Genomic DNA, 19,130 nt, shown 5'->3' with positions numbered 1-19,130 from the left:
ACAACTTTTATAATGTCAGCCCCATGAGGGCAGGGATTTTTGTGTTTTTGTACTGCTATGTCCCTAGTTCCTGTTACATAATGGGCACTCGGTAAATAATTTGTCGATGGAATGTCTAAATGGTACCACCATACAATTCACCAGTTGCTTAAGTCTTCAATTCTCCCTCCTTTCCTACATCTTGCTGATGAATCAGTTACACCTTTGAAGTATTGCTTAATACATCCATTTTTTAATTTCCAGTGCTACTTCGCTAAATCTGTCAATTTTATGACTGGTATTTCAGAATCAGCTTTTGCTGTCCATTGTTTCTTTCTTTCTTTCTTTCTCTTTTTTTAAAGACTATTTATTTTAGAGAGAGAGAGTGCGAGTTGGGGGAGGGGCAGCGGGAGAGGGACAGAGAATCTCAAGCAGACTCTGAGCCAAGTCGAGTTACGCTGGGCTTGAGATCGTGCATGACCCGAGCTGAAACCAAGAGTTGGACATTTAACCAGCTGACATTTACCCATGCGCCCCAAGTTTTGCTGTCTTTCTAATCATTCTTCCACAGCAGCCAGAGAGGGTTTCTTAAAGTATAAATTTTATCTTATTACTCTTCTGCTCAGAGCTTCTTTTTGGATTCCAAATCCGTAAGGTAGCCCAGCAAGGCTCTTTGAAAGCTATTTTCTTTCTTTCTTTTCTTTCTTTTTATTTTTTTTAAGATTCCAGTTATTTGTCAGAGAGCACAAGCAGGGGTAGCAGCCTGCAGAGGGAGAAGCAGGCTCCCCACTGAGAAAGGAGCCCAATGCAGGACTCTGTCCCAGGACCCTGGGATCATGACCGGAGTGGAAGGCAGACCCCTAACCAACCGAGCCACCCAGGCATCCTGAAAGCTATTTTCATTTATCTTTCCATTTTTGTTTTGTGGTGTCCCCACTTTGGTTTATCTACTGTTAATCTTTACAATTTCAGGGACTTTTTACACATACTGTTCCCTATTTTGGGAACATACTTTCCTCCACATCTTGCCTGGCTGTTTCCTACTCACACTGGGTCTCAGCTTAAAGTTAACTGTTTTTCTAAGATACATTCCCTGTTCCTCCAAGTTTCCTTGATATACTATCTCATAATTTAATATCTTCACATTTATTATTAGTTATAATTGCTTGTTTAAATAATTAGTCATTTATCTGCCTCCCCCTCTAAAATTTAAAGTTCATAAGACCTAGGACCATATTGTATTATTTATAACTATTTCTACAGTGGGTGTCACAATTCTCAAAACATATTTCGAGGCTGTCAAAGTATTCATTGAATGCAGAGATAGACTAAGGATGATGAATGCATAAAGGAAATGATATAATGGTTGCAGAGGTAGTTGAAGAGCCAGTAGAATGTGTGATCATAGAAGACAAGCAAGAGTTTCAAATAGCGAGTATGCTAGATGTAACAGAGAGGAGTAGTAAGACCAGGAATAAAAATGATCTTTGGGAGGCAGCATAACATAGTATTTGAGAGGAGCCAGATAGACCTGGGCTCAAGCTTTTATTGATTATTAAGTTGTTTTTTTCATCTCTGAAAATGGAATAATAATAGTAAGTGAGATAATCTATATAACGTTAGCATAGAGCTTTGCACATATTAAGAGCTCAGTAAATTTTTAGTATTTTTTTTACTTAACTAATGCCGCATCCACTGGAAGGACTCAATTTTGTAGTATTTAAAAAATACATAGTTGATTTTATATTGCCTTGCTAAATAGTGTTTTATCAAAGTATGCTTATTCCATCCTCTTAAGATAGACAAGGTACTCTACACAAAATGGTCTCCAAACATAGTTGAACTGTTTTCCATAATGGTTTGGTATCTCACAGACTAGAGCACTGTGTTAACAGTGAAAATTTGTTTATTTTTATCCGATCCACTGTTTGTAACTTGGATGTGAGATTAGTATGGGAGGCGTGGGTGGATAGTAGTCATCACCTTATAGAGGGGGTAGGGTATGAAGGTGAAAACAAGTCTGAGCAATTCCTATTCAAAAGTTCTATATTTGTATTGCTTGCCCAGGTATTGTCCTATTGCAATATATGAATATACAGCAATAGGGCATTCATAAATCACTATGAAATGTGGTTTATTTTGTATATTTATAAGTAGTGTCTAGTATGTTGTTGAATTATCATGCTTTGGGGCACAGTCTAATGGGTGTGGCTCAGTTGGTGAAACATGTCTTCAGTTTCAGTCATGATCCCAGGGTCCTGGGATCGAGCCCCACATCAGGCTCCCTGCTCAGTGGGGAGCCTGCTTCTCCCTCTCCCTCTGCCTGCTGCTCCCCCTGCTTTTCTGCACACGCGTGCGCGCGCACTCTCTCCCCCCCCCCATCGAATAAATAAATAAAATAAATTTTAAAAAAAGATGATCATGCTTTGTGTTGATATAATGTATATATCCTAGTAATACAATTAGTAAGTGTCCCTTTTTTTTTTTTTATCTTATTTATTTGAGAGAGAGTGTGCACGTGTGTGCGGGCACACGAGTTGGGGGGAGAGGGACAAGCAGACTCCGCCCTGAGTGCAGAAACACCCAGGCACCCCAGTAATTAGTAATTTTCTAAAAAGTTTGTTCACAGCTAAAATGATCTCAGCGAAAGGGCTTCATGCTATAGATTTAGTGTTAGTTTCCTTTGAATTTGGACTAGACTGTTCTGGATTGTTTCAGTGATTTGAAGACATTCTGTAAATCCCAAAGTTACATGTGAGATGAATGTTGAATTTGTCTCTTACAGGAAAGAGATTCTAGCAGTCTTAGTTCTGTGTTTTTCCTTGGAACTATATTTTGACTTGAATATATTGTAGTAGGAACCAGAATACATTGTGTAACAACATGGCATCCTTGTCCCTGGATGGAAGAACCTAGATTATATAGATACCTTTCCAAAAGCTGTGAAAGAGTATCATTCACAAAGAACACTGCTTTCAAAGTTCAAAATCAGCATTCTGGCAGCTGGTGTAGGGACTGGTTTTCAAGCAGTTTACATTTAGCAGATAAAAAACATTCTTTGTTGTGAAGTATCTTCAGAATTTGGATTTATCTTTACTAGAAACACTTAAATTTGGTATGTAGGGCTTGCTAGTCACGCTTTTCCAGTCTCACTGCCTAGATGGATTCAGAAAATATGCCCTTAGGCATACTATTCTTTTTCCCCTTTGATCAAGTTAGGAAAACATAATATTTCTCTATTCTTACATAAATTTCTGGAGTAGTGATCAGTGTTTTCAAATGAATTCTTTTTTAGTTTATTGATATTCTATTTATATAATAATCTGTGTCACTCAGACTCCGTTTTTCCATTTTAAAATGAAGAGAATCATGCTCTCCAAACCCTTCTCTGGAATGTGTTAAACTGAATAAGCGCTGGTAAAGATGCTTTTGAGTTCTTTGGAGGAAATAATGAAATTCTGCTTCACATGTATACATATAAAGAGTTCTGGAATTCCTTCATTATGAAAAAAATTGTAGGGAAATTTAGAAATGTGTGTACTTGTGAGTACTGAATATAAAAGCAGTTGTTGTGTGTAAATTATTTGTTTTTATTCTAGAACAGATTTGTTTTCATGACTAACCAAAAAGATGTATGGCAGGTATATCAGTTCATCACTAGTAATATGAAACCCAGGATGGGTATTAAAAATTAAGAAGCATGCGGCGGTTGGGTGGCTCAGTCTATTAAGTGTCCAACTTTTTTTTTGTAAGATTTATTTAGTTATTTTAGACAGGCAGAGTGCAGGGGGAGGGGCAGAGGAAGAGGGGGAGAATTTCCAGCAGACTCTGAGCTGAGCATGGAGTCAGACTGAGATCATGACCTGAGCTGAAATCATGAGTCAGATGCTTAACCTGCTGAGCCACCCAGGTGCCCCAAGTGTCTGACTCTTGTTCTCAGCTCATATCTTGATCCTTTTTTTTTTTTTAATTTGTTTATTTGACAGAGACAGGCAGCGAGAGAGGGAACACAAGCAGGGGGAGTGGGAGAGGAAGAAGCAGGCTCCCAGCGGAGAAGCCTGATGTGGGGCTCTATCCCAGAACGCCAGGATCACGCCCTGAGCCGAAGGCAGACGCTTAATGACTGCGCCACCCAGCCGCCCCTCACATCTTGATCCTTAAGCCTACTTAAAAATAGATCAATAAGAAACAAGAAAGATTTCAGAAACAAAGGGGAGAAAAGAACTAGAAAAGGAACAAATGAAAGCCAGTAAGATATGTGCCACAAAAGACATGCAATTAATTCAAATATTTATTGAATACCTCCTATATGCCAGGTACAGTTTTAGGTGCTAGGACATTGCATTGAACTGAATGGACAAAAATCCATTTCCTGGGGGACTTTACATCCCACTGGAAAGATATAAACAATAAATACATACATTGTACACCAGATGGTGAGAAGAGCCATGGAGAAAAATAAAACAGGACAGAGTGTTAGAAGAAGATGGTGAGATGAGTATTTTTCAGTTTTATAAAGGATTGTCAAGGATTGCCGTTCTATAAGGTTACATTTAGGCAAAGGTGAAGGACATGAAAGAGCAAATCGTGCCGTTATCCAGAGAAAGCGCATTCTGGTCAGGCAGAGTAGTATTTGCAAAAGCCCTGTGGTAGGAGTATTTTACTTTATTTGAGAAACAGGAGGAGGAGATCTTTGCCCTCCCCCTTCTTGGAACTAAGCGGGGAGTTTGGTAAGAGATGGAAGAGAGGTAGACGGGATTGTACAGCAGAGTAAATAGGGCCCTTAGACCATTGTAAGGACTTTGAATTCCACTTGGAGTGAGATGGGAAGCCATTAAAGGGTGTTGAGCAGAGGAATGACATGATTTGACACAAGCCTTAAAAGGGTCACCTGGTGGCTGAGTTGAGAAGACTGTAAAGAGATACAAAGGGCTGAATCAAGGAGTAAGCCAGTGAAGAGACTTTTGCAGTAGTCCAGGTGAGATGTCATCGTTTGGATCTGAGTGGTAGCTGTCAAATTAGCGAGAAATAGATTGTGCATATACTTCAAAGGTAAAGAAGACTGCTGACTAAATGGACATGTGAGGCATGAGAAAGAGAAAGGAGTTAAGGGTGATTAAGAAGTGTTAGTATTTCTAGCTGGAGTGGTATTTATTTATTGAGATGAGGAAGCCTGTGGGAAGAACAGATGGGGGAGATGAGGGAGAAGATGAATTGATTTTAGACAGGCTAAGCTTGCGGTGCCTAACTAGTAGACATCTAGGCAGTGTGTCAAGTAGGCACAGGATTCTGGAGTTCAAGGAAGAGGTCCCAGCTGACCTCCAGCTAGTGATAGAAATTTGTGAATCAACAATATTAGATGGAATTTAAGGACAAAAGATTGGATTTGATCGTTTAGCAAGTAAGTGTAGATAGGGAAGGGAAGAGCATGCCCTGGGTGCTCCAGTGTTTAATGTTTGGGGAGAAAAGGAAAAACTGGCAAAGGAGACTGAGGTTGACTAGCCAGTAAGGCAGAAGAATCCAGAGAGGGCTTCTGGAAATCAGTGCAGAGATGAAGAGGCTGTTCTGCTGTGTCACATTCTGTGGCTAGGTCAAGTAGAGGACTAAAACTCACAGGTGAACTTAGTAGTATGGAGTACATTAGTGACCTTGACCAGCAGTTTCTTTGGAGAGATGGTGGTGGAGGTGTGATTGGTGCATTCCAGAGAAAAAAGGCCAGGATTTAGAGGTGGCAAGAATGGACTGCCCTTTGAACAAGTTTTGTTACAAGAGGGGGACAGAAAAATGGGAAACTTGTAGAAGATATGGGGTCAAGAGAGTTTTCTTAGATGAGAAATATTGTAGTTTGTTTTCATGCTGATTGGTATCATTCAGAGGAAAAATGAGAAATAGATATGGTGCAAGGGAAAAAGGATAGTTGCCCTAATAAAGCTCTTGAGAAGGCAAGGAGAGTAGGTTTGAGTGCTCAAGTGGAAGGGTTGGGGGGAAAAAAAATATATATATATATATATTTTTTTTTATTGTGAAGCCCAACAGGGGTCCTGAACTCACAACCCTGAGATCAAAACCTGAGCTGGGACCAAAAGTCAGATGCTTGATCAACTGAGCCACCCAGGTGCCCCAGTATATATGATAGTAGGGAAGGAAGAATCTATAGGAACAGACACACAGGAAGTGGGTAGGTATGCAGTATAGTGGGAGCTTGTGGTAGTTTTCTTCTGATTGTTTCTACTGCCATCATCAGATTGGAAGCAAAGTCAGTGAGGGTGGAGACGACTTCAAGTAGTTGTGTGGGAGAGTGGTGGATTAGGGAAACAGGTTTCAGCACTGAGGGTCCAGTTGAGGTTAGCGTTCAGGAATGTAAAGTGAGAGCAGTAAACATGGTTGTTTTTCTTAGACCAGCTTTGATAGTACAGAGACAGAAGGAGGTAAAAGATATAATTTTGAAGCTGTTACTAGTGCCATTAAGATATTGTTTATAGAAAACCACCTCAGTGAAATACATATAATAAGCATATAAGATAAAACTTGTATATAGGACTCTTATGATAACACAAGGTGAAGTCATGTAAGAAAGGAAAGGAGAAACATTTTCTACATGCTGGATACTAGATTAGAAGCTATGGGGGCCTTAAAATTCATTCATTCAGCTATTTATTAGGTACTAATATATGTGCTGTTCATCGTTCTGGGTGCTGGGGAAATAGTGGTGAACAAGCCAGAAGAGGTCCCTGCCCTCATGAAGCTTAACACTGTAATTACAGTGTTATTTGGGGATGTAGTTGACAAATGTGGAAGAAGAAGAAAAAAGCTGATTACTCAAATTGTAATCCTATATGGATAATAGGTATTCAGGGAAGGATCACATCAGTGCAAGCTTAAATGTAAGTGTGAAAACGTAAGTCCACAAAGCATCATCCAAAAATTTGTTTTTTGCTTTTTTAGAAAGATAATGTAGATTGGGTTACTTCCACAGTGATGTTTAGAGTAGCACTCCTTTATCAAGCACAGTAATACTTTCGCATTGAAATGTATGACTATTCACAAAAATTGTGGTAATTAAGACCAAAATAGATCCAAAGAAGGTCTGGTCAGGTTTGGTTACTAGTGAGTTATGAAAAAGCTTGTGGTTCTCAGAGTTTTAAATTTCAGGATTGTGAACCCATCGCGGACAAGATAGGACTTTGTACTTTTAGTTTTTGTTTTTTATTTTTCAGTAGAGAGAAAGCAAGCATGGGGGGTGGTAGAGGCAGATGCAGAGGGAGAAGCAGACTGCCTTCTGAGCAGGGAGCCTGATGCGGGGCTCTGTCCCAGGACCCCGAGATCATGACCTGAGCCGAAGGCAGGTGCTTAACAAACTGAGCCACCCAGGCACCCCCGGAATTTGTACTTTCAGAGGGAAAGAAAGCACATGGCACAGAAGCAGAAATGAACATGATTTGTTAGGGACAGTAAAGGAAACTGAATTGACGATGTCATAGGGGATGTGTGTTGGGAAGTAAGGAGAGCAAGTTTGAATGCTTAAGAGCTGGATTATGAACAGCCTTGAAAAGTATCATGAAGCATGTATCTGTGAAGCGTTAGACAGCAAGAATTGTCAGAGTGAGCTGATTGGAAGGTTACCCTTGCAGCTGTTTCTGTGAATGAATAGAGTGGAAACAAACTGAAGAGTTTAGTCAATTGGCCAGTATTTACTGAATACTTAATATGCTGCTACTACTATTAGTAATAATAATTAATTATTGGTACCTTCTATTGAACCCTTGCTGTGTTGCCAGGCATTGGGCTATGCATTTTACTTACATTCCTTGTAGAAGTTGTGAAATAGTTATATGATCTTTGTCCTTGAGAATCTTACAATTTTGTTGGAAAGAAGAGTCTTAAGGCACATAGTTTAAACTATGAAATATTCTACTTCATAAATGGAGTGTTCTAAGGAATAGAGTGTTCTTCTTTTTTCAGATACTTGTCCTGGATCTTGTTTGGCTATAGCCTAGAATAAAGACTAGTCTGTCAATCCTCAAGAATAGTGAATTGTTTTGGTTTTGTATTCGCTAGTCAGCCTTCTGATTATATGGTAATCTGGTTTCCTGAAGATCTTTATTTATGAGAAGGAGGTTGCCCTGTGTAGATTATTCAGATTCACAGGTAAGGTGTATATCTGTTATAATAATTTGCTCATTTAAAAATATTTTATGAATTTGGAAAAAAATATTTATGGATTTGGGGATTTAAAGCATGCCAACTGACTATTCGCTGTTAGGAAAACTTGTAAAATTAAATTTCTGGTTTTCAAGGTTTTTATAACAATTGTTATAAATTATTTATATAACAATTTTTTAATGTTTCTCTTTCTCACTAGAGTATACGTCTTGTAAATTTAGAAACTGGGTCTGTTTTGTTGAGTACTGTGTTTATAGGAGCTCAGAAATATTTTTGAATGAGTGAATGAGTGAATGAATTCAGAGTTTAATTACACACCAGCAGCAGAGATAATTCCAGCCTAAGAGTCCTAACCTGAAAAGCCCAAAACCTCTTATAAAAGGTTGGAGCACTAAAACCAGTCCATAACATGTATCACTACAGCTTGTTTATGATAATCTGTGGAATAATAAGCTTATTCTGAAATTTTAAGTGTATTTATAACTAAATTAACTTAAATTCATTTCGTACTGTATTTTGGTTAGTTTTAACTGTGATTTGGGGTTCTTCCTGATCTCCTTGTCCCTCTCCTCTTGTACCCATTTTTCATATTAATCAATGGTTGCTTCTATTCTGATGAATTTTTGTTATGGTTTATCCTGCAGAGAAAGAGATGCTGGATGCAAGTTTTGGAGATCCCTGTTTTTTATGGAACACAGTTCTGTAAAATTTTCATAAGCTTCCTTGGCAATAGCAGACACTTGTGATGGACCCTAGAAATACTGCTATGTTAGGATTGGGTTCTGACTCTGAAGGGTTTTCAAGGAAGAGTCCCTCTGCCCTCGGTACTGGCACGGTGGTCAGCAAGAGAGAAGGAGAGCTAGAGAACAGCACGAAAGAGGAAGAGGACCTTCGCAAGTGGAATCGGGAGAGAAGCAGTGAAGCAGGGAAGGAGGATGGTGTGACTGGTGCACAGCAGCAGTTTTCAGTGAAAGAAACAAACTTTTCAGAGGGAAACTTAAAATTGAAAATTGGCCTTCAGGCTAAGAGAACTAAAAAACCTCCAAAGAACTTGGAGAACTATGTATGTCGACCTGCCATAAAAACAACTATCAAGCACCCAAGGAAAGCACTTAAAAGTGGGAAGATGACAGATGAGAAGAATGAGCGCTGTCCTTCAAAACGGGTGAGTAGAATTGCCAGTGATACATGGTCATTGACAGTACTTGGATTTCTCAATGAATTTTTTATCTAACCTTCATACTTATGGGAAGTTTGATTTTAATCTCTGTTATTTCCAAGTAGTCTGTTTTGTGAGGCACAAGAGGCTCTGAGGCTTGTCAGGGATGTGCATGATAGCATGACCGTGAATGCATTTGTATTTCTATGGCAGACATTGGAAACGGGATATACCAGGTTATTACTCCTACATGGCATAGTGGAAAGAATACTGGCTTTGCAATTAGGAAACCTAGATTTGAATCTCACCTTCCTATTTACTAACATTGTTATAGACAAATTAACAGGGAAGAAATTGAGGCTCTAAGATGTTAAATGGCTAAAATACCACCTACCTTTTAAGGTGTTTATAAGGATCCAATTCACTAACATGTTGAAAGTTTTTGTGGGTTTTTTGTTTGGTTTGGTTTTTAGTTTTTGTTTTTGTTTTGTTTTTGTTTTTCAAGAAGGAGGGAGAGAGTGTGAGGGGTGAGGGAAGGGCAGAGGGAGAGGGGGAGAGAGAGAATCTTAAGCAGGGCTCGATCTCACAGCCCTGAGATCATGACCTGAGCTGAAATCAAGAGTAGGTCGCTTAACTAACTGAGCCACCCAGGAGCCCCATATGTTGGAAGCTTTTGTAAAATGAATTGTTTAATACAAGGATTAATTCCTGTCACTCCTTATAAAGCAAGTTGATACATTAAAAAGTGTCCCCTCTTTCTCGTAGGCATCCAAATGTAATAACTAATTTTTCGGGGCGCCTGGGTGGCTCAGTCAGTTAAGCGACTGCCTTTGGCTCAGGTCATGATCCCAGGGTCCTGGGATCAGGTCCCGCATTAGGATCTCTGCTCAGTGGGGAACCTGCTTCCCCCTGTCCTTCTGCTGCTTGCCCTGTTTGTGCTCTCCCCTGCTGAGTAGGGAGCCCGGTGCGGGGCTCAGCCCCAGGACCCTGGGATCATGACCTAAACCAAAGGCAGATAGACGCTTAACTGACTGAGCCACCCAGGCGCCCCTAGCCGTTTCATACAATATCTGATTTCAGGCAATGGACACCATATGTGCCCACTTGCATATTTAAATTATATGTATATATAAGTAAAACGGTGGATCTAGGCAGAAAGAACTGGCTTAGCAGTTTGGCTAAAATTTTGAAATATTCCTGACCGTGTGAAATACCTTGATTTTTACTGTTGATTACTTAACATCAAATTCATGTGCTTTCTGCATGTTACCAGAAACCATAATGATGCAGGTTCTTTGTTCTTCAAATTGCTGTGGCATCCAGAAATTTTTAATAGTTGCTATTTTTCAAAGATCATAGACATATAAAATAGCTTGGGATGTTTTATTAATAAAATGAACTGTGAATGAGTTAGATTACAAGCCAGGAAAAAATGGGTATTGTACCAATTCTTGAAAAAATTAACTGGATGAATCTTTGCTAAGTTGAGTAGCCTCCACTGAGCCCTATTTTCCTCATGAGGATATCTGTTTCTGCTGAACTCAAGGATTTTCATAAGGTTGATTGAAAAAGATTTTTATATAGACCTTTTTCCTTGATAGAGTGTTAGAGCTTATCTTCAATAGCTGGTTTATAAAAGTCTCCAGTATGATTGTCTTTAGTAATAGTTTGTTTTTTTTTTAATAGTTCATGCTAATGATGAGGTTTTGTACTTAGTTTCACCCGAAGTACACCTTTACTTTCAATATACAGATGGTTTATATCCACACATCTTGTTTGTAGTAGAATATAGTCTGTGGTTTCTGAGGGAAGAACTGCTAGTGATAAGTTGGTGTTTATTTTTCAGATACCTGCTTTAGCATAGGATGTTGGATATATTAGTAAATTCTGCATTAGTGCTTCAGAAGTAGTGGAAAGAGCATGCATGGGCTTTTGAATCAGAACCCAGTTTAAATCCTGGCTTAATAACTACACACAGGCAATTTGGTTTATCTTACTCAGCCTTGATCTTCTCATTTATAATGTGGGACTTTGAATGCCCATCTTAAATGGTTATATACAAAATTAAATTTATATAAAGCATCTGGCATGTGACAGGTTCCTATGAATGTTTTCTTTTCCTTGTTACAGCCTGATGTAGGGCTTCACAACCTGCGGCCCCTGGGAGGGTGCGGGTGTGTGGAGTTGTCCTCACAGTGTGACAGTCTGTATAGAGTTTTGTGTTTGTTTGGATGCATTTTTACATAGCTCTCACCAGTTTCTCGAAGGAGTTCATGACTCTAAAATGATTAAGCATCCTTGGCCAAGGAAGGAAAGATGGACTATTATGAGGCATGTTGGTAGTCTTAAGAAAGTGCGGGGGCTTTGTTTTATTTATTTTAAAACAAGGCTTGTTCAAATACAACTGTAGCATTTACCCCCAATTCTTCAAAAGTATTTGGGTTTTTGTCAGTGTTGCTTTTAAAGTAGATATTACAGGGCGCCTGGGTGGCTGCCAGTTAAGTGTCTGACTCTTGATTTCAGCTCAGGTCATGATCCCAGGGTTGTGAGATTGAGCCCCACGTCTGGCTCTGTGCTGGGCACAGAGCCTGCTTAAGATTCTCTCTCTCCCTCTCTCCCTCCATGAAAAAATAAAATAAAAAAATAAAGCAAATATTAGGCCTTACATTTCTAATAAAAACAAATATAGATCATATATTTTATCTCTCCATAGAATTTTTCTTTGAGCAATATTCAGAGAGCAAAAACAAGACCCTCTGAAAAAATAAGTTATTTGCTGTTATGAATAGTACTGAATGATTGCTGTTTATGTAATTTTTTTAACTGTTTATATAATTTTTAAAAGCAAAACCCAAGTTCAGTTCCATGAGTGAAATTTTTCTTTTTCTCAATTTGTGTGACATACTGTTAAATTTATAGTTTACTCATGAACTTTGTTATTTAGAGGGATTCAAATATGTCACTAATTATGAAAAATTTCAATTCATTGTTTAGGAACTGGCACATTAACAACTGGAGTTTGACGTTTAGTTCATTCTTTTGAGAAAGTATTAGAGGATGATGCTTTTAATGTCTTTCATTTGAAGTTATATCATAGATTTTAAGGGTCCTCATTCTGTTCTTATTTAATGTATTTATAATGTATTTAATATGTTTTTTAATTTAATGTGTTTTTAAAGACATAACTGATTTACAGTGCTGTGTCCTTGGTGTGAAGGCGTACTTGGTTTATGTTTCAATAATTTTGAGACTTACCTTTCTTTTTATTACATTTTGGCAAAACTGAAAAATTTCATATTAATAATAATAATAATTGAGTGTTGGAAGGTATCTAGGGAAACAAGCTCTCCTCTCATCCACTGCTGCTGTTGAATAAATTGGTATGGCACTTTTTTAATTGTGCTGTTCTTTTGTTGGTGAGTTTTCTGGGTTTATACATTCTGCATATAAGACTTGCTAATATTAACTCCCCCTGTGTGGGTTGTCTTCCCACTCTCTTGATAAGTGTCCTCTGATGCACAAAGGTTTTCAGTTTTGATGAACTCCAGTTTATCTATTTTTCTTCTATTGCCTGTGCTTTTGGTGTCCTATCCAAGAAATCACTGTCAAATCCAGTTTAATGAAGATTTTCCTCTATGTTTTTTTCAGGTTTTATCATTCTTGCCCTCTGAATTCAGAAACTAATACTTTGGACATGGGAAGCTATTATTAAAAATGTCGTGTGTAGAGGCACCTGGGTGACTCAGTGAATTAAGCATCCGACTCTTGATTTTAGCTCAGGTCATGATCTCAGGGTGGAGAGACTGAGGCCACTGCGCCCCACACCGGGCTTCGTGCCATGTGTGGAGCCTGCTTAAGATTCCCTGTCTCCTTTTCCCTCTGCCCCTCCCCCACTAAAAATAAAATAAAATAAAATAAAATAAAATAAAATGTGTAAGAGTATAGATATTGGACCAGAAAATATTTCATTAGGTAATAAACTCCTATGATTCAGAATTTAAGAGATAAAAAGGAAACAATGAAATACTATTAACCGTCATTACCCTTCTCCCCCTCTGAGAAAATCTATTTTGGAATCCCCTTTTAGACAATCTCGTGATAACCCCTTGGCAACTGCGATAACGATTAAGCAGAACAACCATTTCTCAGTCAAAATGAAGAAAACTGTTCTGTATATTGAATGCATTTTCAGGTTAACATTTACACTTGGAAAATAATACCGCATTAAGAACTAGTTGTTTTTATTTTTTATTTTTATTTTATTTTTTAAAATTTTATTTATTTATTCGACAGAGAGACATTGAGAGAGGGAACACAAGCAGGGGGAGTGGGAGAGGGAGAAGCAGGCTCCCCAGTGAGCAGGGAACCTGATGCAGGACTCTATCCCAGAACCCTGGGATCATGACCTGAGCCCAAGGCAGACGCTTAACTGATTGAGCCACCCAGGCACGCCAAGAGCTAGTTGTTTTGAAACCAAAATTGTTGCAAAGAATTTTCCGGGAAAATAACTCCAACATTAAGTCTGTAATATCTCCCACAAATATATTATGTATATACAGGCAAATACATGTGTCTCCCTCCTCCCCCATTAAAAAATATAAATAGTTGGGGCACCTTCGTGGCTCAGTGGGTTAAGCATCCAACTCTTGATTTGGTTCAGGTCCTGGTCTCTTGTTCCTGGGATTGAGCCCCACATCGAGCTCAGTGGGGAGGGAGCTCAGTCGGGAATCGGCTCCTCCCTTTCCCTCGGCCCCTCCCCGCACTGTGGGCCTGCTCTCTCAAATAAATAAATAAAATCTTTTTTTTTTTTTTTTTTTTTAAAGAAAAAACAGGGTGGCTCAGTCAGTTGTGTGGCTGCCTTTGGCTCAGGTCATGATCTCAGGGTCCTGAGATCGAGCCCCACATCAGGCTCTCTGGTCAGCAGGGAGTCTGCCTCTCTCTCTTGCTCCCCCTTGCTCATGCTCAGTCTCTCTCTCTGTCAAATAAATAAAACCTTTAAAAAAAATTTTCCTATAAAAATTTGGATTTTGTTGTCTTGCCACTTCATGTGGTATCTGTCATTTCATAAGTTGTCAGAATGGTTTATTCATTCTTCTGTAGCAGCATTTTAGAAAGTGAAAGTAGAGGTGGAAGTTATAGGATTTACCTACATTTATTATACATGAACTTAAAAGGAGAAGAGGTAGTGGTATCTTCCTTTCTGGCATTTAAACAAAATTCCAGTTTTGGAATTGTGCAGCATGTATGTACAGTTATATGTGATCTTAGTTTACTTAGGATACTAAGCCAAAAAAAGGTACTTTTGTGACAAATGAAAAATACCCAAAATATCTGTTTCCTGTGGCAGGTGATTAAAACTAAACCTGTTTGAGCTTAATGGGATTGGGGTCTCTTTCAATACCACCATACACTGATTACAATTTAGGTTGCAGAGCATTGAACCTCTAGTACTATGTTGACTAACATTCTGCCAGTGTCATTTTAGCCTAGTTGAGTGGATTTAATGAGCACAGTAGATTATAAATAAAATTTACAGCACTAATTGTAATTTTCCTCCAAAAGATAGTTTTCTGTTTGGAAAAGAAATGCCTGTGCCGATGTAAAAGATTCTTTAGGAAACAGCTCATTGAAGTGGTAATTTCGAATTTCAGTGAAGTGATTTTTATGGAGAGTTATTAAAACCCACATGAATCCAGGTATTCTAATTAAGTCCTGTTGGTCTGAGATTTTATTAAATTACAGAATTGATAGATCAATGTTTCTTTAATAAGAAAATATACGGATAATAGTATCTCAGCTCTTGGTTAGTATAGTTAATTTGCCTAGCAGTTTTTAAATTGCTGCACACAAATCCCTGTTGTTTTGAAATGAAATGTTGTGGAAAAAATGGGTTAGATACTACCTAGGTTTTGGCTTTTCTTTCTTTCTTTCCTCCCCCCGCCCCCCTGAAAGAGAGAGAGGGGTAGAGTGTGCATGAGCGGGGTGGGGGGGGGGGTAGGGGCTGGGGCAGAAGGAGAGGGAAAGAGAGAATCTTAAGCAGGCTCCATGCCCAGCGCAGAGTATGATATGGGCCTGGCTCTCACGACCCTGAGATCATGACCTGAGCAGAAATCAAGAGTCAGAGGCTTAACTGACTGAGCCACCCAGGCACCCATGTCTATTACGCTTTAGATAACTGGTCAAGGAATTAATAATTTACTTGCATTACTTATATTTACTTGTATTACTTATATTACTCATAATTGTACTTTTCACAAAGGAAGATCAAGTTTTGTATCACTTAATTTTAAATGTAATCTCTAGTCTAGCCTCACAGTATTCTTTATCTATTTCTCCATAAAATATTTGAGTGCCTATCCTGTGCAGTAAATAGGTTATTATCATGTGATAACATCCATAATAAAAATACATACAGAGTACTTAGGAATTCACAGAATCATTGGGAGGAGGTGGGTGGAAGTTATGCAAGGAAAGCTTTACAGAAGGTTCATATTCAGAATTAGGTATTGGCATCTGTTAGGATTTGCTAGAAAGAGATGGGCTTTGTTGGGCAAAGTAAATATAAGGGCAGAGGCAAAGTTAGCATGTCTCACAGACATTTGTCAGTTGTGGTATAGGATAAAAATATGAAAGCCCTTTAGTGTAGGCGAGTCCTGAGAAAATAGAGTGGAGGACTAGTTGGGGTACTTACATGTTCTGCTTTCTTAGTGTTGCACTCAAAACTTAGGGAAAGTCCATTTTTTGTCTGCATTTTCTTCTTAAGAAACTTGGGTTGAAGTTTCTTCTCTGTTCTTACAAAGTGTTTCAGTTTTTCAACCATGTAGTGTTGCTTCTAACATAAAATTTTTTTAAAAATTGCATGACCATACCCATTTGTTTTTAAGGGGTTTTTTCCTTTGTTTTTCAAGTTCTAAAATTTTGTTGTTGTACTTTACATTACTATTCCTTTTAGAAAGAGGAAACATTTTAAAGTTAAAATTGCTTTTTTGGAAGGTTTTTTTGAGAAATTTGGAATTATTTATGGTTGTAGTTAGTAGGAGCCCTATCATTTATAGCTGTCGTGTTAAATCTTACCAAGGTGTAGTACCTGAATTTTATTTTACAGATCTGTTAATAGTGAACTACCTTGGTCTTTCGTGCAGGAATGAAAGTCAAGCAGGAATAATATTGGGGCAGAGTGGTGCCGCTTCTTGAGCACACAGAACTGCAACAGCAGGTGGCATTAGAGATCATGTTTAAGATGAGTTGCAAGGATTTAACTATTAAAGGAGAAAGGGAGATGAAGTGTATTGGGGGCTCAGGATACAGCTGGCAAAGCTCAACATGACCGTTCATGGTGTGTTGGTTTGTTTAAAGATTTTTTTTTTAAACCAACTACTTCATAATGGAATTCTGCTTCACAGAATTAAGAATTCTTTTTTCCAGAAGAAAAGGAACTTGTATGTCTAATATCCCCCTCTCCCCTCACAACTAAAAGGTGGGAAAATATGAGGACATTATCCAAGAGCTATATAATAACCTTCGCCTTTTTGTTATAAATGGGTATCACTTTGTACCAACAAGTACCTAATGTCAGGAGTTAAGAGAAGTATATAAGATGGTGTGAAGACCTACCAAGGAAGGGAGTGAATGGTTGTTTTCACGTTAACTGTGACTTTCTTGGAACCCTTTAATATAGGTATGTGTCTTCAAGCTGGATTATGGTGTTCCTAAGGCTTTCGTTTATCCAGAGTCTATTATCTAAATTGTGATTATACAGATTAGCAAAAGAAGATAATATGAACAAAGATGTTAGAAATGGTAACATTGGTAAAGTCAGATAGTAACCACTACTCACTCTTTAAACAAAATAGGTTCTGAACTATTAAATTTGGTCTTTTTCTACTCTTCATTTTTTAACAGCTAAGTTTTTATCTACTATGTATATTTTACCATCAGTTTTGGAAAACATGTCAAAGTCAAGTATACAAGCTTGCAGTAAAAAGTTCTGCTACTGTGTTAGGAAGTCAGAGTTTAGGTGTGCAAAGGCATTCTGACACAAATGTGCAGATGGTAGATAGGTATACTAGAATATTTTAGCTATTTTTAGCCAAGCTACAAGGAATTAGTAACACCTCAGAATATATGTGAACGGAGAAAGATGATTCTAACAATTGCAGAGTTCAGTAATAACTTTTCACAGTAACAACAGTGAAATAAGATAGAACCTGCTTCTGAACCCCACCTTTTTATTTTTTGCCAAAATTGCTGAGTGCGATTATCCCATAGTTCCTTGTCTAGCTCTTCATGGCATGGATAGGAGCCACAGAAGACTGCTGAGGAAATCACAGATTGATACTGACAATTAGAAGCCTTAGGCAAAAGGGTGCTTGGTCACTTTTCTTTAAGCTGCATATTGATTGTGACTACTAGGAATTATCAGACAACTGGAAATTCTCCTGTGCTTACTTGGTGACACATTTTTCTGTTAGTTGCAATCTCAGGAAGTAAATTAGCTAACCTAAAAATGAAAAATTAGAAAAATTTGTTACTGAGTTATTAAATAAAAAGCAAAAAGAAAAAAGTTTCGTGTGCAATAGAGAAAGGAAGGAGGATGAGAGGGTAGAAAGACTCAGCTCACATGTCACCCAGTTCTACGAAAGGTTCCCTGAGCTGTAACCTCTGTGCTTCCACTGCAGATATTGCTGTTTTATAACTTGTGTCACATTGTAGTGCAATTATTAGTTTGTCTTTTGTTTAGTAGTGAATGAATTTTCCTTGAGTGTCAGGGTGATCATTTTAGTTTTTGCATTTAAGGATCACAAACCATGCTTAAAAAATAGGTCATTAAGATTACGGACTGGGTGTTAAGATCTGTAAGCATTAAAAAAAAAACAAAAACAAAACAGCACCACCACCAAAAATATATCCCTTAACATTTAGCTTGAGCATAAGAGGATTTGTTTCTGTAGCCCTAAGATGGTGCTTTTGCATATATTTTCCTAACTGAACTACTCATAAATATTTTCTTCTTTCAGTTACTAAAAGCGTGTATTAAAACTTTTAGGTCTATTTAAAACTATAGTTTGCTACTTTTAAGAAATTAGTGTTCTTACCTATGGCTGTTTCATGAATTTCCTGGTAAATCACAACTTCGGTGACTACCCTTAGAAAACCCATTCATCTTATAATCATCTTATAGTAGGTCGAACAAAACCTTTCTTCATTTTACCACAACACAGAGTGATAAACTAAGCTGTCTGCAATATCTCCATTCAAAAACAACCCCACATTAGGTTCTTAGTTTAAGAAAACATTTTTAGATGTCAGACACCTTTTCAAAGCATTTAACACATTTTAGTGACTCATCCACTAAAAGATGGTACAAGATGAGCCCAAGTGACGCTGTTTTTTTGTTGCTACTGTCAGGTGTTGTTTATCCTGGTGCCTTTTTTTTTTTTTTTTTTTCCTTTTTAACCAGTTTTTCATGTTTAGGCTCCTTAGCTCTATCCAGGGAATAGGAGGTTACATTCTCTCATCTTACCTGCACCTTGTGAGTTAAGTGTCATCTGTGAGTGTCGTCTTTCTTGTACCAACTTATGAAAAGGTCCAGAATGTAGGTCTACATTATCCACTGCTGTTTTTCCACTCCCGTGTTCTTGTTGACAAAAGTTATTCACGCTGGAAGACCTGATGGTGTATAGGTATCTCCAGGTCCTGCTTTGAACGGAGTGCTGTTGTCTTACCTTCATGTTGATTGTTTATTTTGGAAGCTGCTTGAGCTAGTTATGTTGTAGTAGAGAAGGGGAGAGCAGTTGGCACAGAGCTCAGCTTCTGCCTGGCAGCAGCT

At 38.2% G+C, this 19,130-nt stretch overlaps 1 protein-coding gene across 7 annotated transcripts in view; it reads left to right on the top strand.

The window, feature by feature from the left end:
• ASH1L (ASH1 like histone lysine methyltransferase) overlaps positions 1-19,130 on the top strand; it is a 173,883-nt gene that overhangs the window by 18,334 nt on the left and 136,419 nt on the right. For 6 of the 7 annotated variants that reach the window (XM_045784076.2, XM_087854942.1, XM_087854935.1 and 3 more), the window contains one exon: positions 8,787-9,307. In XM_045784076.2, the coding sequence (XP_045640032.2) occupies positions 8,888-9,307 (420 nt within the window). In that variant the 5' untranslated portion in view covers positions 8,787-8,887. Of the gene's footprint in view, positions 1-8,786; positions 9,308-19,130 lie in introns of those variants that run through there. The other variant, XM_045784079.2, reaches the window with a different exon arrangement.

The sequence above is a fragment of the Ursus americanus genome, chromosome 2 (genome assembly GCF_024610735.1).
Source record: "Ursus americanus isolate L20-20 chromosome 2, mUrsAme1.1.p, whole genome shotgun sequence".
NCBI classification, from domain to species: domain Eukaryota; kingdom Metazoa; phylum Chordata; class Mammalia; order Carnivora; family Ursidae; genus Ursus; species Ursus americanus.
Note: the sequence above shows the minus strand (reverse complement) of the source record. Positions and strands in the feature narration are given on the sequence as shown.